General features: G+C 55.7%; 1 protein-coding gene and 1 pseudogene across 1 annotated transcript; both read right to left on the reverse strand.

Moving 5' to 3' along the window:
* Positions 1-12,236: 12,236 nt before the first annotated feature.
* Positions 12,237-14,675, reverse strand: LOC107510241 (annotated as a pseudogene).
* A 990-nt stretch (positions 14,676-15,665) lies between these two features.
* On the reverse strand, positions 15,666-25,957 carry LOC107510252 (CMRF35-like molecule 7). The gene is made up of 4 exons (XM_016143575.2): positions 25,804-25,957; positions 20,334-20,663; positions 18,437-18,521; positions 15,666-18,028 (listed from the first exon to the last, which is right to left on the reverse strand). Exons 1-4 carry the CDS (start codon positions 25,862-25,864, stop codon positions 17,866-17,868), a joined length of 639 nt encoding a protein of 212 aa, XP_015999061.2. The 5' UTR covers positions 25,865-25,957; the 3' UTR covers positions 15,666-17,865.

Genomic DNA, 25,957 nt, shown 5'->3' on the forward strand with positions numbered 1-25,957 from the left:
ATATGTCGTGTGTGTGTTTTTATTCGCTCTAAGTATTTTCTAATTCACTTTAGATTTCTAATTTAACCCTCTGGGTGTCTAAGAGTGTGTCGTTAGTGCCTTTTCCCATTTTACTTTCGTCATTGATGTCTAGCTTCATTCTTTCGCGGTCGGAGAGGATACTCTGTACGATATCTGTCTTTTTAAAATCTGTCGAGCCTTAGTCGTGGCCTCACATATGGTCCGTGCTGGAAAATGCCCCCTGCGCGTTATTAAGAAGACTGTGTATGCTGCCGTTGTCGGATAGTGTTCTGTATCTGTCTATTTAATGTGGTTGAGTTATTGTGTTGTTTAAGTCCTCTATTTCCTCCCCTTATCTCTGTCTGGTTGTTTCATCCATTATTTAGAGTTGGGTATTGAAGTCTCCGACCATTATTATAGAACGGACTATTTCTCCCTTCACTTCTGGAAGTTTTTGTTTCATACATGTTGACGGTCGATCGTTACGTGTGTAAATACCTATCATTGTTATAAATACGGCATGGAATAATTGTCCCACCATCAAACAGAGGCGTCCGCGGAAAAACGCAAAGATCAAGGATGCGCCCCTGGAATGTGGAGAAAGAAGTGTGAGAGAAAGGTGAGCCAGGGGTGCCGGGGGCGAGGACGAAGCTGGGAACACCGGCTCCCCGCGCGGAGAAAGACACGCCTGGGTTTCTGCCTAACCCCGCGTGCGGAGAGACATCCCAGGTGGATTAAACTTAACTGTGAAGGTCGAAACGACCCATGCGATGGCTCGGGCGAGGGGCACGGGCCTTTTCACGAACGGCGAATCACGTGGACGGCGTCGGCCCAGGGAGACGAGCACGCGGCGTAAATAAGCGAAGTGGCCCGCGTGGCGTTTCGCCGTTTTCTGAAAGCACGCTGCGTGTCTGCGTGTCTGCATCATGCGGGAAGCCCGGATCGACGCGGCGGTAGACAAGACTGGGAATTCCAAGACGGAGGGGCTCAGTCACATCTGCAGCCCTGTTTCTTTGCCAAGTGGGGAGAAGCCTTTTCTTTGGTTTCTTAGGCGGCACCCTTGGGTCTGAGCTCCATTCTACCTTTCATAAATTCAGTGAAATAGGGCAAGTCTCCGATTGCCTGATCTTTAGTCTTCCCATCTGGAAAATGGTAGAGTAACCGTCTAGTTCTTTCTGTGTTTGTGGCAAGGATAAAACGACATAGCGGGGTGCTTAAATCACATATCACAATAGTGTTAAATGCAGAAGATATAAAGTCCTCCCTCTGTCTGCAGAGACTCTGCAGTCTGTCCCCTGTTGCCCTTTCCTCCCCAGCCCTCCAAGCCAAACTGTCACACCCTAAACTGACCTCTGCTCATCCTCCTTATAGTCCAGTGAGTGATGCTGGTGATGCCGAAGGATCAAAGCCTCGACCTGGAAATAGAAATCTGTGAACCCTGACTTATCACCTCCTGGTGGAATGGAAGAGTTAGAGGGGGTGGGGCGGGAATTCTTCTACTAGGGAGCTGTCCCCTCAGCCCCACAAAACACACACACACACACACACACTCACGCACACGCGCACACACACACACACATGCATGCACACACAGAAAACATTATTTCGAAATGCTAACTAACACGTTTTCGTCTTTCCTCGCCGTTCCTTCTACCCAGTCGAGTCCACGGTGCTTACTGCCTTCCTTGCCTCCGAAGGCACAGCACCGCGGGGAGCCGGGGATGACGGCTGCTTGCCTTTGCAGTTCTCAAATCTCCAAGCCTTTGTCGAAAGAGGGAGAAATGTGCCCGCACCGCAGAATGGAGGGAATCTAGCCTCCGACCAGGAAAGAGTGTCCTGGATGGGGCAGAGGGGAGGGGGGGATGGGCGGGTCTGGGACCTGAGACCCAGCACAGACCTGCTGCGGCCCCGCACCCCAGGTGGTGTTAGCGCTTGACATGCGCTGGTCTCAGTTGAGATGGGATGTGAGGCTAAGGAGACTGGCACAGATAAGGAACGTAATTATCTCGCCAATAAGTGAACACGATGATCACATGTTGAAATGATAGTCTTCTGGATAGATGGGGGGGGGGGATAAATTCCATCATTAAAATCGATTTCGTTGCTCCTTTTCTCTCTCCGTTCTTGTTTTCTTCTTGGGGCAATGGGTGAGCAGAGGTTTCTTCATCCAGGGGCTACTTTAGAGGAATGGAAACCGGTGGCCATCTTTATCTTACAGAAGAAGAGCCATGGGCCAGAGAGATTACCTAAAATGACACGTGCCACTCAGGTGGGTAGTGGAAAATCTGAATCCTGCATCCAGGACTCCTGGACCTTAGTGTTTTATAAAACCCTTTATTTTGAAGCAATGTCAAATGTACAGAAAAATTGTGAAAACGGACTGAAGAATTCCCATTTTTCCCTTATCCAGATTCGCCTACGTTTTAACATTTTGCCGCATTAATTTCGATGTTTCGTTCCTACCCGTGCATGGCTTTCTCCCAGGCCGTCTGTACATGGGTCGCTTCCACAATCTCTGTTGGAATAAGCCTGACGCCTCCCCGCTCCACGTGCCCTGGTACGTGAGCCAGTGGTGTTCGCTGAAGGCCTCCCGAATTGTGTCTTGCCTTTGTTTACAACCCAGATTCCGCTTCAAAACACAGCCCTCTGTGCAGTCAGGGTGCCAATACAGCAGATATCTGCAGGATTCGATGTTAGGTTAATTGTCAGTATAGTCACAACTGGTCCCAGGGGCTGGAAGATGTTTCTAAAGGAACCAGAGTCCTTTAGAAAAATGACCCAGGGCTGTATTTATTTGTTTGTCAATTTTACACCCCAGCAAGTCTTCTGTTTAGGTAACGACATGGCTCGGCCTTGGAGTGAGACGTAGGGATGGGACAATCATGTGCCTCCACCTTGTGGCCGCATCTGAAATCGCATGTCCTGGACTCCAGGACCTGTTTGCTGCAGCTTGTCAGACAAGGCAGGAGGAAGTCTGTTATTTCCGAAGTCCGTGCAGCTGAGAAGGGACAGGACCTGAGAGAGTAGAGAGGATGAGAAAATTCCCCCTCAGCTTTGCGACTCCTCGACCCACCCACTGCTTGAATCTCCCTGTGCTGAGAAAACACTCAGTTCCTCCCCAAACTTGAGCTCCCCTTTTTGGTGCCTGTCTCGTCCCGATGGCTGGATTTTGTCACCCTCTCCTCAGAGTGTCGAAGGGAAGGGCAGTCGCCCTACCTGTGTTTGGTGTAGTGGATGTGGGGTCAGACAGAGCAGGTTTTAAATCTCACCTCGGCCCTCAGGCAGCTCCAGGGCCTGAAGCCATCATTCGAGGCCACCTAAGTCTTGGTTTCTTCCTCCATAACCGGTGGCCCAGGGGCCCTTCAATGCTTCCTCCCTCTCCGGGCTCAGTAAAGGGCTCAGTAAAGGCTCTCGTCGCCCCGCCCCCACCCTCCCTGCTGCTTTATTGCCGCTGAGGCTCTTTCCAGGCATCTATAAGCCCTTTGATGATTTATTCTCCTTCCCAGATCTTTTGAATTTGACCCTTTGGCCTCTCCGCTTTGCCCTATATGCTGCTAATCTGGGCCACCCCTGGCAAAAACCCACAACGCATTCCTAATACTCCGGCCAAGGGCAAACCCCGAGGAGGGACACCTAGTCACCCTCAGCACACGTCGGCCACTTGCAGAGAGGTGAGGTGACTGAGGTGACCTGAGCTGCCCTAAGCAAGCGGTGACAGCAAGCGTTACATCGCGACTTACGGACACACAGCTCTCCAGGAAGTAGGGCGCGACGCCGGCATCCACGCGGAGCCGTGAGCGGGCAGATGAGTTAGGACGGTGAGTGAACGGAACGGACGATGGGTCACGAACAGGAAGCTTTGGTGGACAGAGGTTCATGGCGGCCTCGCACTCCACGGACTGCGTGCAGGATCGCAGCGGCCCGCGCAACATCGGTCGGCCGCGCTGCTCTCCGCGTCCACGGGAGAGGACCTGTCCGCGCAGTGCGGGACCGCTCCGAGCTGTCCACTCGGCGGTCAGCCAGAGGGTCAGACACGTCCTGGGCTTGTCGGGTTAGCAATCGTGGGCCATCAGCTAATCAGAAGGGAATGGGGTCGGGATCAGCTGCGGTGGGGAGGGGACGCCCCGGGCTTGAGCGGACGTCATGGATTTCCTCTTGGTAAGACATAGGACTCTTCATTTTTTTATGGTGACGTTGTTTAACACAATCCAGTAAGTTTCGCCTGTACACTCTAACTTAAGGCATATAAATATATTTACAGGGCGCGCTCTCCTCCCATGGTTAAATTTCTTCCTGTCACCACGTATCTGACCCCCTTCACCCCGTCCTCCTCCCATTTTCCCCTTAGCCCTGCCCTCGGGCGACCGCCAGTCTGTAAGACACAGGGCGTTTCACTCCCACGTCCGCGCTCCTGCAGCCGGCGGAGGGATTGGAGGGGAAAGGCTCTGGGGTCCAGGCAGCAGCCTAGGAGTCTCCCAAAATCCAGGAGAAGGAGGGGAGGAGGGTGAAAGAACCCAGAATCTTCCAACCTCAGAACCAGGAGACCCTCCGACTTTGACCTTGACCCCAGAGCCGTGCTAATCCACGTTAGTACATGTCGGTAACCCCCATGGTCACTGTGACTGTGCAGTCCCCTGAAGTCCCTGAGGCACATGGACTACCTCCCTCGTCACCTCTGGCACTGATCCTGTGGCCGGAGCCACATTTCAGCTGACATGCCTGGCTGTTCCTGACAACCCGCTGCCCGGAAGTGTCCCAGCTGGTTGCAGTAACACCGCTCAGCCCATGGAGTCCCATCCATCAATGGAAGGGGCTCCCTGCCCACAAGCAGAGATGCTCAGTGCTTGGAACCTGGATGCGGAAAGGCCCGGAGAACACGAGCCAGGGGTGCAGCCTCTCCCCACCCTGCCCCAAGGCCGCAGGCCCAGCAGAGCCCACATGTCCGAGGGAGAAGTCCACAGACATCGGGGTGCTCGGCGAAACCTGGTCCGGAAGGTGTGTAAACGGGTCTGCCCCCACCCTGGTCATTATAAACACCTTTCTTCCCGGGGACAGAGCTTTAGGGTGTTGACCTCAGAAAGAGCCACTCCACTCAGATACTTGAGGTAACGAGGCCTCCGATTTCAAATTCCCTGCTGTCTGAGGCGGCACAGCCTGGTCCGTGGTCGCAGAGGCCTGGAAAGGGGAAACAGGAACCCCGTGCTGGCTCAGGGCCATGGAACGCCGGGCTGGAAGGGGCAGAGGAGGTCTCGCGTCCTCCACGTCACGGATGTAAACGCGGGCTCAGGGCGGTGAGGGCGAGCGCCCGGGTCCACGCTGCTAACGCAGCCTGGATTCTGGACCAGGCCGTACACAGACCCGCGTCACCTTCTCTGAGGCTGGCCTTGTCCACCAGCCGGAGCTGCCGGGGAGGACGGCGGGGCGCAAGCTGCCGGAGTGCAGGGCGATCGCGCCTTACGCAATGCCACCGTCGGTCGCACGGTGATGTAAGTTCCCTTCCCTCCCTGGACCGGCCGCCGCTGCGAGGCTGTCTCACTGCCCTCTGGCAGGCTTTTCTCCTTTCTGGTGAATTCTAGGCTCGGCACAGTGACTTAATGGGGTCGCGCGGGGGTCACGCTGTGGTGGGGGCGAAGGAGAAACTGCGTGAGCACCCTGAGGGTTTGGGGCCCGGCAGGTGCTCGGGTGTGCCTGTCCCCTCGGGGGGCCACGGGGGACCCTCGATTCGTCGGGTTGGACCCATCCCCCCAGAGCTTCTGAGGCTGATGGAGTTAGGAGATGACGCGGAGGCATCGTTATCGTTAAGAGGCCTGCTCGCGGGACATCGCTTCGGAGGGTTCCCCCAGGCCTGGTCCCCAGCCTTGCGAATCGAGAACCCGACCTCCACGCGGACAAGCAGAGAGGCTCAGACTCCGCAGATACTCGAGTGATTTATTGGGGGGGACGTCCCTTTCCAGGGACCTGAACGCCTGTGACCCACGTCCCAGCGTGCTTCGGTGCCCCTTTCCAGTAGTCTGACGGGAGGCCACCTGAGGCGGCTCAGGAGCACGGACTGGGGCTGGTGTCCCAGACCCAGGGGGCATGTCCTGCAGCCAGGCCGGCCGCTGATGGCCCACCTGGCCTCGACATTTGTGTCCCACCAGCAAACAGTCTGCCGTTGGCGTCCCATTGTTCTTTCAAAACAAAGCGTCTCAACCTTGGCACTGTTCGATTTTTTTAAGCGATTTTTTTTTTTAAAAGACACAATTTACATACTATAAAAATTGCCCTTTTCAAGTGCACACTTCAGTGTGGTCCTTAGAACATTGGCAAACTTGTGCAACCACCACTATCTAATTCCAGACCTTTGTTATTCCAGCCCTGTCCCCTCTAGAAGTCACCTCCCCCCCACCCGCACAGTCCCCTCCCCAGCCCCCTCAGCCGCTAAGCTACTTCCGGTCTCTGCAGACTGACCTGCTCTGGACACATTGTATAAACGGAACCACACAGTGTATGCCCTTTGGAGCCTCCCGTTTTCGAGGTTGATTCATGGTGTAACATGTATCACTACTTTGTTCCTTTCTATGGCTGAGTAATATTCCCCCGTCTGGATGCACCATATTTTGTTGATTCACCTATCAGTTGGTGGACGTTCGGGCTGTTTCCGCCTTCTGACCGACCCGAAGAACGTTGCCGCGAACCTTCGTGTGTAGGTTTTCGTGCAAACTTGTTTATTCGCCGCTCCCGGGCATTCTCCCAGGGTAATCGCTGGCTCAGGTGGTAACTCCACGTTTGGTTTTGGGTAGCTAGACGTTTGGGGTGAGATCATTCTTTGCTGTGGAGACCCGTCCAGTGCATTGTAGAACGTTTAGCGGAATCCCTGGCCGCTACCGAGTAGGTGTCAGTGGTAATGCCCCCCTCTCCCCGCCCCCCCCCCCAAAAAAAAAAACATCAACAGTGACAACCGAAATGGTCTCCGATACTGTCAGCTGTTCCCTACGGGACAAAAATCACCCCTGGATGAGAGCGTCTGGTTTAGAGGGTTTGTTCGGCTCATTCACATCAAGTCAGTTCATGACTCTGGTCCTTAGGGCTTGGAAAACATTCCATGTGTCTCTCTGAGCTTTAACCTAAATGAACTGTGCTTCTTGCAAAGTCGGGCCTCCGCTCATGCTCACGGCCACCCCCACTTTCTGTCATTTCCTCATTTCCTGACTCGGCGTCTCTTTGCTAACTGTCTGCGAGGCACCAGGTGCCGTCTCTGCCCAGGGGATGGGGAAGGAAGCAAGATAAGCAAGGTTCCTGCTTCACACGTTCCTCTTCCTGCCCGGCTCTGTCACCAACAGAAACAAACAGTCGTTGGAGCCCGCCACGCGGAGAGGGCTCCGGTGTTGCAGACATTTAAAACGGAGCGTCCGTCGGAAGATGCTGGGTCCGGGCCCTCGCTGTACGCTGAGCCGGGGAGTCAGAGAGCGGGAGGTCACAGCAGCACGGGGCCCGAAGCCACATGTCCCGAGGCCACTGTGGCGCCCTCGGCTCCCATTACTCAGCGTCGGGTGTGCGTCTGTCATGAGACGACGGGCCCCAGGCTTTCTCACGGTGCTCCATAAACCCGGTCCTACCAAACGATGTGAAAGGACGTTTAGTGTTGATTTTCATCTAAAATAGTTTATTCCTGAGGCTAAAACGACTAGAGAGGGTAAAACAGGAGAGAGAGGATGAAGGCAGCCATGCAGCTCCCATCCCGACTTCATCCTCAGAAGTCCTCGGCCTCCGGAGCCAGGACGTTGACGGTCGGAACTGCCTGACCCAGATCTGTTCCTCCAGCCTCGCGTCCCCGCCTCCTGCCGCCCCGGGAAGCACCCCTCATCCCTCTCCCCAAGCTCTTCCATGTCTTTATGCTGTGTATCTGTCCCCTGTCTGTCTGGGGGGCCCCCTCCTTCCTTCTCCCCACCTGGGAGACACCTATTAGCCTTCCCGGGTGAAACGTTACGCCCTCCGCGAAGGCTTTGCTGGAACGTTCCTCCTGGAACGAGGTGGCGGTCGCTGGTGACAACCACCTCCACAGCGCCTGTCTTACACCCGCCTCGCACTTGTCCCTGAGGGGACAGGCGGCAGATGTGAGCACAGGACTGATGGCTGGTTCACTGTCGCATCCTCAGGGCCCAGCTCAGGGCCTGGCACACAGGATCGCTAGGTCTGTGGGTGCAGGGGTGAGTTATTGTATCATTGGATCCCCCCCGACACCTCTCCACTTGGGGACAGGACAGGTCCTTCCTCTCCGCCCCGCCAGCTCCAGGAGGCTGAGAAGGAGCAGGGTTTGGGGCGGCCTCTGGATCTGCCCTCCACCTGATGATGTGTAATAGGCTGCGAATCCCAACTCCGTGCGGACTCACCTCAGCACTGTCCAATAGGAACACAATGGAAGCCACGGGGGGTAATATACATTTTTCTGGTAGCCACCTAAAAGCACTTCTTAAAGGTGAAATTAATTTTAGTAGTGTATCTGATTCAACTCAGAATGTCGTTTCATTGCTATTAGAGATATTCTAATTGTTTTCACGTCAGGTCGCCAACACCTGGTGTGCATTTGACACGGCACGCTCCGTGCGCGCCGGCCACATCTCCGCGCGCCGCGTGGCTTGTGGCGACCTCTTCAGAGGTGGCGCTGCTCGCCCAGCTCCCGAATCCCCAGCCCAGAGCTCCTGGGTGTTTCTCTTTTGTCGACCTTCTCCTCCCCGCCTCCCCCTCCAGTTTGTGCCTTAATTTCAAGGGGTAGAAGAGATGATGCTGACAAAAATGTCAGAGGAGGAAGTAGTGACGGAAAACTTCCAGGGCCGGGCTGAGAGAGTGGCGGAAACTGGACCGCGAGCCCCGATCTCGGAGGTCCGCCCAGCAGGACACCTGCAAAGTTCTTGCGTAAAAACTCCGGGATGTGGCAATCCTCCCTCGCGCGCCGTCATTTCTGACTTCCCGTCACAGCTCTGCCTGCCCCTGGCCAGCTGCCATTCCTCTCCAAGGTCTTCCTGTTTTCTCTGTGTGGCCAAGTCTTCGAGGCGAAGATTCTGCCCATCTTTCCTGCTTGATAGTTAGGGTACATTAGCGTTGGGTTTTTTTGGTTTTGTTTTTTTTTTCTGCCCCTCTCATATTTGCTTCTCATCTTTGGAACATCGATGTCATGTGATGGGTGGCGGAGACGCCAGCGGTGTGAGAAGCGCGTCCGTGGCGGCGAGGTGGAGAGAGGCCGTCAGTCCCCTATCGCCCTGGGACGCCGGGGTACCGGGGCGGGGCAGTTTTGTGTTCAGCGCTGGGTGGTGTGGGCCCACGGCGGGGAACATCACTGAATAAGACACCGGAAGGCACAGCCGCGTTCCTGCCTAAGCCTGAGAGTCAGGTGTCAGAGGGCATCTCGTCCGTGCAAATAGATGATCCCTGACAGACAGGTGGCCCTGAGGTTTGATGAGGCGTCTCCGTCAAAGGGCCGAAGTAGATTCTGCCACCACGTGCAAAGGCCCTCCTGGCTGGGGACTCCGGGCTGTTTTTGTAGAATTTCCACTTCCTCCTGCTCCCGGGCCTGCGCCAGCAATGCCCCCCCCCCCTTCCTGTGGCCGATGTCACCTGAGGATGTCCTGGGGTTAGGACATGTTCTCCCTGGGACAGGGAGGAGAGCCGAGCCAAAGCCCATGAGCACTTGAGGGCCAGTTGTTCCCCAATAAGTCTAGAAGTTTTAGGAGAGTAATTAGCAGCTGAGTTAAGGCTTAATCCTTTCCCCTCCCGCCTTCGGCCAGGGCCGCAGTCACCAGGGTTTACCCCTAGAACCTGGAGAGGGACGATCGCTTATGCAGGACGTGGGCTGTGAGGCGCTCAGCCCCTCGTGGAGCCTTCTGTTTGCAGGAGGAAGTTGCTGTTGACTCTGGAGAAGGCTGAGCTGGGAAGCCGAGGAGAAGAGGAAAGGGTCAAGTTCCTGAGAGAACTTGTGGGCCCCAGAGAACCCCAGCTTGAGAGGTGGGCATGAGAGCAAGGAGCTTGTGTGTCCAGTTCACATGAGATGAGTCAGAGAACACAGAGGGCTTCTAGGGAAGCTTCTGTGGCAGATGCCTTGGTCGCCTCCTACCCAACTGCCACTCTCACAAGGTGGAGCCGCCTCTGTGTGTCCTCCCTCCCCACTGTGAATCGGGGAAGGATGTCCCAGCGGCAAGATGGTCCCAACCACCCTGCCAGTGATTGGTTTAAAGGTGGTCACTTGACTCTGAACCAGCCAATGAAATAGCAGGGAAGGCCTGGCACTTTCTCAGGAGAGATGGCCTGATTTTCCTTCTCAGAAGTCCTGCATCTGGATGAGATTATTATTTGCTATAGATTCCCTAGCGGGGAACCAACCACAGGATGAAGACAATGCTGAGACAAGGATGCAAAGCGTAGGAAGGAACTCGGCGGCAACCAACCTAAGGCACCCCCAAAGGCCAAACAAACCAACCAAAACCCCCAAATAATAGTTAACGGCTGTGGCCAGTGCTTTGGGAATAACTGCAGAGTTTGGGGGACCATTAGACCCAGACCATTGGACGTGAGGAGCAGCAGGACCCGAGACACCACGTCTCATCGGGATTCTGCAAGGGTCCGTGTCCCCAGGAGAATGGTGGGTTGGGAATTCCCTATCTGTGAACAAAGAGAAATGATTTTTTCAAATATTAATAAAAACCTATCTTCACTGCAGCCTCAGGTAGAGAAAGTTATTAACGATCCTGATAATAGTATCCTTTGGAACTATCCTTTGGGATTCAAATTTACACATAGTTAAGGAAATCCTAAGTAGGAAAAATTAAACGTAAATGGTGCCGTGTGACTATCAGCCCTTGATGACCAGCAGAAGCAAATACAGATGCTTCCTGGACAGAAGCGTTCCCAATCCGCGGGTTAAATTTAGCTAAACGCAAGGTCCCGGCACACTATTACCGAGTACGGAGGGCGTAAGTCACCATCGAGGAGAGTCGGCAGAACCAAACGATGGATGCAATTCTCCAAAGATTTCCGACGTCGAAATGATTTGACGAAAAACAGAAAGCGTGTTTAACAGGCTTAAAGAAACAAAAGAGGGCGTTGAAAACATGACGAAGCAAGCAGACGATTCAAGATTCACCTGGAAGATTTGAAAAACGGCTATATAGAACATCTGGAAGTGAGGGGAAAAAAATAATCAAAATTACGAACATAAATGGTTGTGCTAAACGGCAGAATAGTGACTGAAACGGGAGTTGCGCATCTGGACAAATTCTCCAGCAGCAGATGGAACACACAGAAGGGAAGTCTGGAGACGTGGAAGACAGGAAGGAGGACCTGCTGCATGTCTACTCCAGGGGCGATGCGGCCCCCGGGGGACCTTTGCCAATGGTTGTCACGCTTGCAGGTGGGGATTCGGGGATGCTATTGGCTAAGACCTGGATGAGTCCAACAACTTCCCTTCCTTGCGAGGCTGTGCGCTCGATAACTTTTTTTTTTTTTAATCAGCTCTACTGAGGTGTAATTTATATTAAAAAATGAAATATGCTGACTATACGTGTACAATTCGACGAGTTTTGGAGAGTGGCTGCAGCTGCGAAGCCACCATCGCACTCACGATGTGGAACCCGCCGTAGCTCTGGGAAGTTCTCTGCTCCCCTCCGCGGTCAGCGCTCAGCGGTCCCCGTGGCCGCCACTGAGCTGCTTCCCATCACTCTAGATTTTTTTTTTTTACCTCCTTTTTTTTTTTAATATGAAACTCACATAACAAAATCCACCATTACAAAATGTCATTTAGTAGATTCACACGGCATGCAATTGTCACCTCTGTCTCGTTCCAAACCATTTCGTGTCTGACTTCTTCCACTCAGCACAATTGTTTTAAGACCCACGCCTGCTCTCAAGCATCTCAGGCTGGGTTTTTTGTTTTGTTTTGTTTTGTTTTTATTGCTGCGAGAATAGGTGTTTGGATTGTTTCCTTGGTACCTTTTTCTTTCGACAGAACATATAGCTTTTTTTGTGAAAAAGCAGTTGGCAGCAGTCTGAAACAGCAACAGAATGTTGAACGCATCTTTTTACATTCCACGGGGGTTGGAATTTACCACAAACATCTGTACTGCCCTCCCTCCTCCTCGGATGCATTTATCCCCTTCGACAACAACCATTTCCTTTCTCTGTCTGGTCCTGGACCTGCCACTGGCCACAAAATAGACACAACTCTTAGGGTGCGATTCCATCACGTAATTCCTAGGCACTATCTCCTAATCCCTCAGGCGCCCCTCCCGGTCTACAGAGCACTCGGGGGTGGGGGGCTCCCGCTCAGTGGAAGCTTCAGCTCCAGTGGCGAGCGGCATCTCAGGCGCTGACTCAGGTCAGGGGGAGGGCCACGCTCTTCTCCGGAGGTGGCCTTGACATAGCCGATGAAGGCGCGGGACAGCTCGCTCTCTGGTGGCTGTTTCCAGCTGTCCCATGGGTCCCAGAGGTCATCTGAAACCAGAGTGGGGGCCTGGAGGAGTTGCACTCACGGCGCCATGAGAGTTACCGAGGTCAGGGTCCCGAGGTTCAACCTGGGGAATGCGGTAACTAGGGAGACCACGATCCCCAGCTTTCTGGACGGCCTGGGTCAACTTCTCACGCTGCTTCGCACAGACTCGTCTGGCGCAAGGAAGGGGACGCCCGAGCGGGCGCGGACAAACCGTCCCCAGAGCTTCACATTCCTCAAGTCAACGTGCGGCTCGTGATCCCAGCAGAAAGGGCAGCGGTTTCCCAGCAATTTCATTTGCACGAGTACATACCTTGCGCGTCCGCGGTAGAGTAACCCACCTTTGTGGTTGCGAAGGCAGTCGGCCCAGGCAGGGCAGGAACCAAACCGGGTCTGGTATTCTTCTTCTGGGTCCAGATAGTTCCAGGGTTCATGCTTATCAGGGGAAATGGGAAGCAAGGACAAAGAATCTTCCTCAAGGCGGGCGGGGGGTGCTTCGGCGCAAAGGGTCTGGAGGCCTCCCTTTAACGATATTTTAAAAATGATCTTGGTAATTATAAACGTCTGAGGGGCACGAGGCTGCGCGTTCAAGGCCCTCACTCGTGGAAGGGACTCCGTAGGCACCTCCGATTCGTGAAAGTCTAGGGAGGTGCCTGAGCATCGTATCGAACGTGGAGGCCGCCCCCTCGCTCCTCGGTATCTTTTTTAACCTCGGGTCCCCCCGTCATGTCCCCTACTGTGTTTTGTGACGACGAGGTGCTCCATGCCCGTTCGCAGAAGGAACGAGATAATTAACGAAGTAAAAGTCCAGATGAGCCAGAGGGAGACGGGGATGAAGACTGAGGGACGGAAGAGACACAAGAGGACAAGCTCTGGTGACCACATGTGGCTCCTAAGCTGCCCCCCCATCCCCCCGCCCCATTAGACTTGGCTGGAATGAAGCCAGAGGAGCCAGGGGACGGCACCGGGCCCGGGTGAGGGTGGCAGACTCGGCCTGCCAGATGGCAGGCATGCTTTGGCTCACGACGCTTTATCCTTCTGCAGCGGCCGCCACTCGGGGTCGATGGCGGGGAAGCCCGAACCCGCCACAGAGGCTGTCCTCCTTATTGCCGAGTGCAGAGGAAGATCACGCGAAGCTCGCCGTTCTCAGCGCTGAGTGCGGGCCCAGGTGGTTCGCCCTGGGTTATCACCACTGAGCACTTTCACCTGAAAAACGAGAAGCTTCTCTGCAACCTCAGCTTAGTCCTCACCCAGCTACATCTGGTGAGTCATCCAAATCGTAAAGAGAAAGTGTCTTGTTCTTTGGAACTGCGGTATAAACCAGGTAAGGGGCTAATTCTCATAAGTCCAACTTTGTCTTGGGGACCAACTTAGCTCATGAACGTGTTTTTACGCACTTTCTGTTTTATCTGGCAAGCCAGACAAACACCTTTCTCAGTCTGTGCTTTGAATGGCCCCAGATCCTTTCTGGTCCGCCTTCAGGTAATTCTATCTTAATTCACTCCTCTGCAAGAAGCTGCTGCCCTGAGGGGGTTGTCCCATTGCTCAGAACTTCGGGATGTCCTCTCTCCTCTCTCTCTCTCTCTCTCTCTCTCTCTCTCTCTCTCTCTCTCTCTCTCTCTCTCAGGGCTCTTGTGTGGTCCCGGCCTCAGGCAGACTTCATGGGGCACTTCCGAGGGGCAAGCCGAGGTCTCTAATGCTCCACCGGCGGGGTCTTCTTTCATCGCTATAATCAGGCTCTGAGATCATCTTCATTTTACAGGTGGGGACGCTGAGGTGCGTGTGTAGTGGGATCGTATTATTGTTTTAATCCCAAGCCTTGCTCCAAAGGGTGGCTGCCCCAGGGGAGCCTGTGACCTTTTCCTCAGCTGTGACCTTCCTCTTCGATGATCAAAAGAGGCGAGGGGTGGGGGGTGGGGGGGGATTGAGAACAGGCTCTTGCATTTCAAGCCAAAAGTATAAAAGGAGAGAGCGAGAGGCTCCCCTCGTTCATGCAATAGTCGGCAAGCGCCGGAACGGTGCCTGGACCTAGTAGGCATTTCACCAGTTACGTTTGTTGAGTGAATGAATGAAGTGAGGCGATAAGGATCTGGCCTGGCCCCAATCCCACGCTTGCAATAGGAACAGCAAGCCTCGGTGCTAAATCCCCAAAAGTTCATGCTTGGAGCGTTCCACTGAACAGGGGTCACATCCGTTGGGGACTCACGCTGACCTCCATACTCAGGACGCCTCCTGTCCTGGCCAATCTGAGCTGGCCCCCAGTCACCGAGCCGCACTCACACAGGGGGATTCGTCAGCTTGCGTGGGGGCTGGCAGCAGGGAGCAGGGGCTTGGCCGTGGGTGTCAGGTTCCTGAGGTCAAAGTTCTGAGGAAAGGTGACCAGCAGATGACCAGCTGGGATGGAGATGACTCAGGACAACAGATGATGCCCTTCCAGCAAAGGGGCAGGACAGTGGAGCTCAGAGGGAGCCCCAGGCCCCTTCCCCGTTGGAGGGGGAGCCTAGGAGAGTCACCGGAGCTGCATCCGGACCCTCATTCTAGGTGGAGACTTGAGTCCTCCTAGACTCACAGGGGGCAGGACCCTGCAGCACAGAGAGCCTGGCCATGAGGATCTGGAAAGCCTGAGGCAGGTGGGTCAAGGCCAGGCAGACGAGAGAGCCACAGAGAGGGACGTTTCAGAGGACAGGTCAGGAAAGTGCTGGAAACTTATTCCTTTAGCCCCATTTATTAAGAAAACACCATTCAGGACATACGCAGCATCAAGAGGAAAGAGCCCTACGTCCCAGGTCCTGGTGAGGGGGCCCGTCTCCCTGCCCCTGCCCCTGCCCAGCTTCCCTCTGCCCTGGGGGAACTTCCTCTGTGGTCAGGCACTTGCTCAGAAGTAAGGGCCGGTGAGGCGGAACTCACGGGCGAGGAGAAGTGCTCGCCGCTGAGAGCATCTGCTCGCCCCACTTCTCTACCGCTACCAAATTTGGGCTCCCACACGCGCCAAGGGCAGCACGTGAGGACCGTCCGAGGGTACAGCTCCCCGAGGGCCTCTGAGCCAGGCTCCTGTACGGAGACGTCTCTGCTGGGAAAAGCCGTTCCAGATCTAGTGGCTAATTTAGTTATCGTCTGTCTCTGTCCCTACTCCAGGCTGTGGGCATGTGATACAAGTCTGGTTTGACAGTTTTCATCGGAACCTAAGGGCTAGCTCCCCCAAGTGTGTGTGTGTGTGGTGAGGGGACTGAGTAGGATGGACAGACAACACATGCCCACTCCAGTGGACTCTCTTTGATGATGGTGTAAGAGTAACAACCCATCCATCGTTCTCTCCAAAGAGATTGGGAGGAGGGGCGCGGTCATTGAATATCAACGGTAAGAAACGGTAGGAAAAGCCTCGGTGTGAGGATGGCCAGTGGCCCCAAGTGGGCTGGCTGGTGACAGCTGGTGACAGCCGGGCGCTGGCTTTGCCTCCTGCAGAGCTGCGGGGTCTCCTGAGTCCAGCAGGATCTTCAGGAGGCTGGATCCGGGGTAATATTCCCCGAGATGGCCTCCGAAGCCAGTGGACTGTGGGCCTTGGTCCCCATCAAGGTGACTCGAAGGTCTTAGTCCGGCTCAAACTCTGTCCTTTCTGGACGCTTTGGAATTTTCGGGCCTGTCACCAACCAGAGTCCTAAACCGAGTGTAAAGTGGGAGAGAGTTTGGCACAGGCGGAAGGGGAAAGAGAAGGGGTTGCAGGGTCCCAGTGGGGAGGGAGGGTTCCAGCTACCACGATGGCAGCCGGGGCATGTCCTCCTCCTTTACCCGCCGCTGAGGCGTCGTCCAGCGGCCTCTTGAGGCCGAGAACCTCACCTACTAGGACAAAGTGCAGGATGGACAGTCTCACGGGCGTTCAGAGGGAAACGTTCCCCATGTGACCAAGGGCTGGGGGCGCGGGGAGAACTGGGCACGAACTTTCGGTTACGAGACGCGTGAATTCGGGGATCCGGCATACGGCACCGACAACCCAGCAACGAGAACGGAGCGAGCGATGGAAAGCGAGGGACGTGTCCGCGAACTTGGTCGCGGTGGTTATTCCCCCCGTCTGTGTGTGGTACATCGTCACGTTGTGCGTCTTCGAACAGAAATGACATGTGCGCCATAAATAGAGACGATTTTTTACTTGTCAATCATGCGTCCGTGGAGCTGAGGGGAGGGGCCCGGAGAGACACGTTCCAGACGTGCGTCTCTGTGGGCGTTTGTGTGCGTGTGTGTCGGGGGGGAGGGTGGTGAGGGCATCTCGAGTGGAGCTGTTTCTTCCTCACGGGAAGTGACGCGCCCTTTGGTGGGGGGACTCTGGGCGCCTGAGGCACAGGGCGGCTGAGCCCAGGGGAGCCCCTTCTGCGAGTGGGGAGCTGGAAAGCGGCAGCACGAGCCCCTCGACGTTTATAATTACCCAGGCTGTCTCTAGAACATCGTTGGAGAGAGGCCCTATCGCTTCCCTCAGAGAGTTTTAAGTAAAATTGTTGTTTCGTGTGAACAACATCACTTGAAAGAGACGACAGCGTTTTCCTCAGTGTTCACGACTGTCCGTCGGCCTTGACCTTGAGGTAGTTTCCAAGGCCCGGCGGCCCCGCGAGAGCTTGAGCACCTGTGCTGAGGGGAGGAGGGGAGACTCCCAAGCCATGGCCCCGGGAAGCCCTGGCTCCTCAGGGGTGGGGGACAGGAGCTTGGGAGGGAGGGGAGGGGGGGCCAGCACTGGGGCCGGCCCGGCGAGGCTCCCATCCTCCCTCGGTCCGATGTGCTCAGCGCGGTGTCCTCTCTGAGCAGAGGCCACGTCCAGCCTCTCAGTCTCAGGCCCCAGAACCAGGAACTCGCCGCAGAATCACCCTCCTCGGTGTGTGTGTGTGTGTGTGTGTGTGTGTGTGTGTGTGTGTGCGTGTGTGTGTGCGCGCGCGCAGTTCCCATCACAGCCCAACTTGACTAGCTCAAGAATAAACGATTTAAAGCACTTATCCATGTCTCGGAAGCTCGGACACGGAGCGTGTGGAGCTGCTCTCGGGGACGACGGGAGCCAGGCGCTGGCCAGGGCCCCGCCCCTGCGTCTTTCTCTCACACTCCTGCTGCCGGTCTCTGTGCTGCGGTCCCCAGCTCTGCGCCCCAGGTCCTCCAACAGCGGGGCCACCACCGTCCTAACCTGGGCTCCATCCAGCCCTGGCGGGGCGGGGTGGGCTGCTTTCCCCCTGAAGAAGCGGGAGCATTTCAGGCAGCGCTGCCCCAGGCGGGTCACGTCCCCGAGCTATGCAGAGCGGGGAGGGTGGCCGGCCAGCTCCCAGAGCCCCCAGCCGCAGTCACCGCATCCTGAGGCCTCAGAACTGTTCCTTCCGCGTTCCGCGTCTCCTCCGGAAGCGGGCGCCAGGGTCGGAAGTGTCTTTTCATCTGTCTGTCTAAGGGATTGTGTCTCGGGTCAAGTCGGAGGACGAGTTTGTGTGGATTGGCGGTTCCAAGTCCGCTCTGGGGACACTCCGAGACTCCTTCAACCAGAGGATAGCGCCGACCAAGATGAGCAAGATGGGTACCTTCACGAACACCAGGAGCACGTAGTGGGTCCTGCGAGAGGGGGTGGAGCAGTCAGGGCCCTGCCGGTCACCCGGGACAGGCTGTCGGGTGCCTCGCTGCCCTCCCCCACGCCACTAAGGACAGCTCCAGGTTGCCAAATCACGCTCTTGCTCGGTGGCACCCGACGCCTGGCACTGTGGACCCACTAGGTCATCCACGCTTTTCTCGTTGACAGAACATGCTTCCGGAGGTGTGTTCTGCAGAGCGGTTTTCTGGCGAAGGCCGGGCTTGGGAGGGTGGCAGGTGAGGAGCGAGATGGATTGGGGGCTCGGGCCTTGAGCCCGCCTATGACAGGCTCCGGCATCACGTGGCCGCACAGGGGCAGAGGGGTTCCTAGACCCGGCTGCCCCACGGGAGAGGCCTCAGGTGGGGGCAGGAGAGAGGACCACAGCCACTCACCTGATGTGGGAGCCGGAAGACATGTTTCTGTGGCTGACGGTTGTCCTAGACAGCAGGCTTTCTGGGGTGGGCAGGACCGTCCCCTCTAGACACGGGAAGATTCGGCCACAGGTTACTGGCACAGACTAAGGGTTGGCACAAGGCCACACTGCCACTGCAGCCCGTCCTCACCACGAGACGCGGCCCTCCCCTTCCCCCGGATTAGGGAGCTTCATCTCTTTGGATGAGCCCCTCGGGCCTCTCCCCTTTCTACTGAGTCATCCGGATCAAAACACAGTCATGGATGCCATCATTTTCCAGTGCGGCAAGAAGAAATACAAATTTAATAAGAGCGAGCACTGTAGCTGATCCAGGGGAGAGCGGTCTACCTTTCCCATTCGCTCTATGTCCTCCTCTACGCGGGGCTGTTGGCTGGGGAAAAGCATCCCTGGTTGAGCAGGGCCTAAGCAGGGCTCAGGGACAGATGGTTCTGGAAATGGGGCGTCTGACTCGTTCTCGGGGCGGCGGGAGCGGGGAGCACTCCGGAAGCCTCGGGAATACGAGGGCGCATCCCGGTTAAATAGCGAACAGTGACTTTGAGGAGCGAAACATCTTTCTGAGAAATCATGGGACGGTTCGTGGCGGGCTGCCTGGTCACGGCTTGGCGCGAGCGTCCGTGATCTGCCTCGCGTGTGCGTCGTGGGCCCGGCACACTCTTCGTGTCTTGCGAGGTCCCCTCTCGGGCTGTGCTCCAGGTAATCGCGGTCGTAACGGCCCCTCTGGAGGCCTCCGATCACCTCACAGGTGGGTCCCTCCCCGGCCGCCCCCTCCGAGACCCTTAAACTCCCGTGGGGCACGTTTCAGCCTCTCCCGTCCCTGCAGATCTCGGCTTCCCCTACTGGACAGTCCGGGGACATTTTGCTCAACTGGTCCTCTCTGGACTCCCCCCCGGGGGGCAGCCCCTGTCGCTCTCCGGTTCCTGTGCTAACGATAAACAGGCTTGTTCTAAAGTCCACGTCGCCTGTTTGCACGTCGCCGTCATCCGCCCCTGGGTGGACGCTGGGCTGAGGGACGCCTGGCCACGTGCGTGCGGGGCGGAAGAGGCGCAGGGCTGTTTCTCAGGCGCCAGCCACAGCGGCAGAGCTGTATGCCACCGGGAAGACCCCCCCCCCAAATTCCTTGGTGGCTCCAGGCCCAGGGAGACCCCAGGGCGGCCAAAGAGGTCCCCGACGTCGGCTTCGTAGTCCAAACCTTCCTTTCTCATGCAAGTGTCCACTGTTCCGTGAGCTCCTTGAGCTCGTCTCTGGCTCCTCTTACCCCTCACTTCCTCTTATGCAGCCAGATAAAGGACATGGGGTGGGGGGGGGGCGTGGTACTGGGGATGCAGAGAGGAGAATGCTGGGAAAGGCCCAGGGCCACTCTGGGTTGGCCGAGCTCCCACAGTTCAGCGTTGACACCCTCTGGGCTGCTCCAGGTGTCCCCTGCTCCTCTCCATATAAGGATAGATTCAGAGTGTGGCTACCGGAAATTGACCACTCCCTAGAGTGAGGCCTGGGACCCCCTGGAGGCGTTCGGAGCCCACTGGCGCCCCTGTAAGAGAATGTGGGGCTCTGGGGCCATCCGGTCCCTGGGAGAGCAGGGCTAGGCTGAGGGGTCCACAGCCACACCCCTAACCCCAACCACCCCATCCATCCCCGCTACCTTGGAGGGGCACCTCGGGGTCTGTGACGGGAACAGCGGTGGGGCGGGCTGCCCCTCTGCCCCGGTGTCTCCCGCCGCCCTCCCCGGCTGTCTGTCATCGCCCGCGCTCTGTATCGCCTGGTCCTCAGGGACTCGGTCGCCTCCCCTCGGCCCTGGGAGGAGTGCAGCCGGAGCCCCCAGACCTGAGCCTCACGGGAGGGGGCGGGAAAATTCTTACCAGGGTCCACGCTCACTTTAATGGGCACCCCGAGGTCCGTGCCGCGCTTGCTGATCCCACACCAGTAGACGTCTTGGTCGTCTCGCCTGAGCCCCGTCATGGTCACGGTGATCAAGCGGTCGCTCCGATCGTCGCTGATGGACACCCGCTCTCCGTCCGTCCCTCGCCCGGACCGAGTGGTTTGGACGAGGATGTGGCAGATGCTCCAGAGCTCGCCCCGACACCACCACTTGTCGTGGGCCTCCCATCCCGGGTCATAGCGGCACTGCACGGTCAGCGAACCTCGCTCCACGCCCCTCACGGACTTGGGGCCTCGGATGGACAGACAGCCTAGGAAACAGAACCCCAAGATACAGATGCTGCCCCCCCCCCCCGCCCCGCCGCCCGCCCCGGGCCGGGCCTGACCTGACCCCCCCAACCCCAGCTGATGCTCAGCGGCCGGACCGCGGTCCCCCGCCTTCCCAGCCGCCCCTTGGCTGACACTCCACATCCTCTTCCTCCTCCGTCCGTCGTCCTCACGTGCCCCCTCGATGGCGATGCTCTGGCCTCTGCGGTCCTCGTCTCCTTAGCCGCGATCACGGCATGTGATGCTCTGACCCTCAGGTGCTTTCCCAGCTTCCCGGCTGCCCTCCCAACGCCATCGTCATCAGGAATCCTTCTTCTCTGACGATGCCGTCTCAGAGGCGTCCACTGGTTTCTCTTCCTCTCTCTTTAGATCTTTGTGTAACCCGGGGAGCGTGGGTACACATTCGTCAGAAGATGAATGTGAGGTCACCGGACCCAGAAGCGGGAAGTGCTGAGCGGAATCGCTGAGCGGGCCCAGGTCACCACGGGCGGACCCAGGACCCCCCTTTCCAGCCTCCTTGTCTCGCTCCACTCCGGCCGCCTGGAATGGCTCTCCCGTCCTGCGGTTTTGGTTACGGCCTGTGGCCTACATGCCGATGACTCCCACATCCTTATTTGTAGCCCAAATTCTCCCCTTGGCTGCTAGCAACACCTCCGACCTTCTCTCTGAAGCTATTTTAGTTTCCTTGAGGTCTGCATTTGTGGTTCGCAGAATAATGCCCCCCAAAGATGTTCACGTCATAATCCCCAGGCTTATGTCATCTTACACGACAAAAGAAACTTTGCAGGTGTGAGTAAATTAAGGACCTTGAGATGGGGACATTATCCTGGGTTAGCCGGGTGGGTCTGATGCCATCACAAGGGTCCTTACAAATTGAAAGGGGGTTAGTGTCAGAGTCAGAGAGATTTGCAGATGGAGAAAAGGGTCTCGAACCAAGGTTTGGGCGGGGGGCAGCCTCTAGAGTCTGGGGAAGGAGAGAAAACATTCCTTTCTGGGACCTCGAGAAGGAACGCAATCTGCCTGCACTTGACCTTAACTCATAAGACCACTGTGGAATCGCAAGACAATAAACAGGTGTCAGGAAGTAACATAGTATGAAACCAGCAGAACTGACCTCGGGCCCGTGAAACCCACTCCACCAGCCTCACTAGGGAACTCGGCATCTCCATGGGTCCGTCCCCTCCTCTCTCCACAACCCGCGGGTAACCGATTTAGTCCGCTCTGCCTCAAAAAATCTTCTCAAAGCGATTCTCTTCTTTCCTTCTCTGCTTTCGCCGTCCACAAGAACAGCATGACGCAGCAGAGAGAGAATGTGTTTTGGACACAGAAATGCACGTCGACCACAAACTCGTTGGGAAATTTGATAAGGTGCTGAACCTCTGAGTCTGGCTTCTTTAAAATGGCGATGCTGCTTTCTCCCTTGCGCGTCGTTTATGAGACCGGGATACGTGTCAAACGCCAGACCTACGGGGGTCGCGGCAACAGCCTGTCGACGGGTCGGGTCGGGCGCTCTTCTGGAGAGGTTTCCCCAGCTCCTGCTGCACCCCTCCTCCACTCTCCTCTGCATACAGCTGCCAGGGGTGAGCCCTGGAACTGTCCCTACCTCGTCCTCATCTGCAGTGAGCGCTTAAAAATCTCTCGGGACCCCTCCCGCTTCGGAACGAGGTACAGTGCTCCCGTGTGGCATTCAGGTCGTTCCGTAATCTGGACCCAAGTTCTCTGTCAGCGCCGCGTCCTGGCTCCCCATTCCTCCCACTCTGCACTCTGACTCACTCCCACTCTTCTCGTCCCCTGGCTCTGGGGCGTCGCCCCAGACAGCTCTGCCATTGCTCATGTCCTTCTTCCTTCCGGAAACTCCTTCTCCAACCCCTGCCCGTCTACCCGAAACCTCGATGTCCCCTTCGAGGTTCTTTGCAAAGTCTTATTCTCCTTCCCAACCGGAACCGCTTCCTCCTAACGCTCCCACAGCCCTGTATGGGAACCGGAATGCCACATTGTCATTTAAGTATCCTTAGCAGCATCTCTCTCTCTGCCTCCGCTGCTAGGATGCTCTCTCCGGCCCAAAGAGCAGAGATCTCGTGTTTGCTTTTTCTCTCTCTCTTCCCACTCACATGCCCCATACCTTGTGCAGCGTCTGGACTTAGTCGGTTTATGATTGTTTTTGAAAAGAAGCTGGTCAGTGTGATCATAGACATAATCGTTTTGATTCTAGGATGAACTATAATCTCCATACCAATAGACAACGGCTATAAGCATGCTAATTGCAAAACTGCTGCAATATAGTAAATGTTAGAAACAGACTCAAATGCCATGAATGAGAGAATGGGCTAGTAAATGAGTCCATCTACAACATGGTTGAAAAGAAAAAGACGAATCATGGATAATGATGGGAAAGATGTCCCAGATGTATTATGATTAGGTTTTAAAAAGTTGCTTAACAGAATGGTTATAATATCATTCCTGTGGTTTTTTTTTTTTTTCTATAGCCCATGAGTAGGGAAAAAATCTGAAAATATGTGTTCTAAATTTTTAACAGTGGTTAGAGCTGAGATTGGTTTTTGCAGGGGAGATTTTCACTTTCTAAATTATATATTTCAATTATGTTAAAATGTTTACGATATCATTAACTAATAAAACCATTAAGATAATTTTTTAAAAAAATAGAAAAGGAGTCAATTAGAAGATCGCATTGATGTAAATTTAAAATGAATGCAAGAATCAGCAGATAGGGTCATTTTCTTTCTTAAAAAATATAACACACTGCAGTAGAAACGGAGGTACAATCACAAACAGCAGAGAAGAGATGCTCTACTTCTGGGTAGAAGCTTCATCCATCCTGTTTAATCTGACAGTAAATCACTCATAATGTGATTGGGCTCATTTTCAAAAACACACGCAGCATGTTTTTATAAATGCAGATTATGATGAATGGAACTATTCATCAGGCCTACGTGGATTTTCGAGTTTGTCTGAAGGAAAGGAGAGGTAGAAATGATATAGGACAGCGGTCAGCAGGCAGTAGAATTCCGGGGAACAAGGCTGCTGGGCTTTAAAAGCATAAGGCTGTTCGAATTTCCATTTTTTGTTTCCGTGAGCCTGAGATGGAACCTTCCTCCTGTGCGCCCATCCTTCAAGAAAGTTCGCCACATCCGTGAAATCCTTGTGTGAATACTCTTACCTCAAAATGGAAATAATAGTTGAGCTCCTCGTCTGGGCCGACAGCAAGTGACAAATGACACACGAAACGAGACAAAGGCAGCCACAGGAGAGCTCAAAGCAGGCGGCGTGCGACGGGATTGGAGCTCGTGCGATTTGCAGGGATGGGGCAAGGCGTCTCTGCCCACGGCCCTGCGCTGTCGTGCCAGCCCGAGTTCTGCAGAGGCCTTTCCGGGGCGCAGGTCTGTGCCCCTGGACATCTGTGCATCACTTTCCTCACTGGCAAAACGGGGCTCTGGTCGTCCATCTGCAACCCTCGCCGAGCACCCTTGCTCCCTCTCAGGGCGGTCGGAGCCTCACGTAACCGAGCGGATAAGCGCCCGTCTCACTGGAAGCTGGGCGATCCTGGCAGCGCCACACCCACTTTTTCTCCCTCCCTTCACAGAAGTAACCCCACAGCAGCAGGTGAACACGTGATGAGCCGGCTTCTCTTCCATCCTTGACTAAGCTCACCCCCTGCTCACGTTAACTCACAGAGTCGGAGTAAGGAGGGACACCCCGTGTTGTCCCTACAGCTCCCCACCCTCCCCAAGCCACGGATCTGCCATGGCGGGTCTCGGCCTTCACCTGAGGGAGAAGAGTGTCTGTGGGGGCGGGCACACGTGAGGGAGGCTCTGTATGAGTACGTGTGTGAGAGCGCGAGTGTGTGCAAGTCGGGGTGCCCCTTGGTGTCCCTGGGAGTGAATGCATGCATGTGTCTGCGACCCTGTATGTGAGTCTGAGAATGTGACTGGATAGGAGTGTGTGAGGATACAGCTGTGGGGCCGCACGTGGCTGTGAGGGTTTGACCCCTCTGTGTGTGTAGTGCGAGTGTGTGTGAGAACGCGTGAGCTCAGGCCTGGTTTACCCAAACCCTTCTCCTTGGCCTCCAGGTGAGCTGGACGTTGAGATCAAGAGCAAGAGCAGACGGGGGGTGGGGTGGGGTGGGGGGCTCGCCTCAAATGCAACGCTGGAGCCCAGGGGGAGAGGCAGACATTCTGAATTGCTGTCTTTTGGGAATTCCGGGCCATTTGGAGTCCTGCTTAAAGAACATCCCAGAGAAGTCGCCCTCACAGCTGGTTGACAAGTCTCATCATCAGTAAAATCAGCAAGGGCAGCAAGAATTCGGGGAAAGCCCACAGCCCTCATCTACTGATGTCTGGTCTGAACAGTCGAGTCCTCCATCGTTCGGGCTGCAGAGACTTGCTGTTCACATCAGAAGCCAGGTCTCGGAACAATGAGGGGCCCGCCCAAGTCATGCACCCCTGTCAGGCCCAGATCTCAAGTCTCCCGACTCCCCGTCTATGCAATTTCCTCTGGCCCCTCGGTGACCCGGTTTGTTTGTGCCAGATGGCCAGTCCCCAGACAGCCGGAGACGGCTGTGTGACCCACACATATTGCATACGTGTGCAAACTTCCAGACGGTCTCCTCATGCCCTCTAAGCGTCTGCACTGCTAGTCCACGAAGAGAGGAGATGCCTGCGTCCATCCCATCTTCCGCCTGGGCTCCTGGGCCATCTTCTCTCTGGAAGCCTGAGTTTCCAGGCCTGGTGTTCAAGGCCCCGCATAATCTTGTCTTTTGCCTTTGCAACCTCACGTCCAGCCTCGTGTCACCCGGCACACAGAGAGCTCCCAATGCATGACTCATTGTGTCCTGGAAACAGTCGCTGTTTATCCGTATGTCTCACTCACCCACTGAGCCTTCTGGGGTCCTCTTTTTAACAACCACTCCTATTCCTCTTTTCCTCTCATGTCCTCCGGGCCTGCTGCATGCTTGGCATGAAGTAGGACCCCAGAGAGCTTTTGCTGAATGAGTTAACAAAGCCACCTCTCATTTTCCCAGACGTGACACTTCTCTTTGTACCTGGGACAGATGCTCCCTGCCCTGCCCCTAGAGTGCCAAGTTCCCGAGGCCCCAGCTACACTCACCGGGGAGGCCGAGAAGCAGCAGAGCTGGGGACAGCCACGTGGTCCCGTCTCTCCGACTCATCGCCCCTCTGACCCGCAACTGGAGGGCAAACTAGGATCCCAGCTGGTCACTTGAAGCTCTGCTTGAGGCCAGACTTGCACCTTCTGCTGGTCC

Source organism: Rousettus aegyptiacus, unplaced genomic scaffold, assembly GCF_014176215.1.
Source record: "Rousettus aegyptiacus isolate mRouAeg1 unplaced genomic scaffold, mRouAeg1.p scaffold_m13_p_6, whole genome shotgun sequence".
NCBI lineage: Eukaryota > Metazoa > Chordata > Mammalia > Chiroptera > Pteropodidae > Rousettus > Rousettus aegyptiacus.

Excerpts from the sequence above, each read along its gene's own strand:
- LOC107510252 (XM_016143575.2), bottom strand. The coding sequence starts at position 25,864 with ATGAGTCGGAGAGACGGGACCACGTGGCTGTCCCCAGCTCTGCTGCTT. Across the intron at positions 20,664-25,803 it reads GCTGCTTCTCGGCCTCCCCG|GCTGTCTGTCCATCCGAGGC; the intron begins GTGAGTGTAGCT and ends TCTGTTTCCTAG. Across the intron at positions 18,522-20,333 it reads TAAAGTGAGCGTGGACCCTG|AGGGGACGGTCCTGCCCACC; the intron begins GTAAGAATTTTC and ends TCCCGTGTCTAG.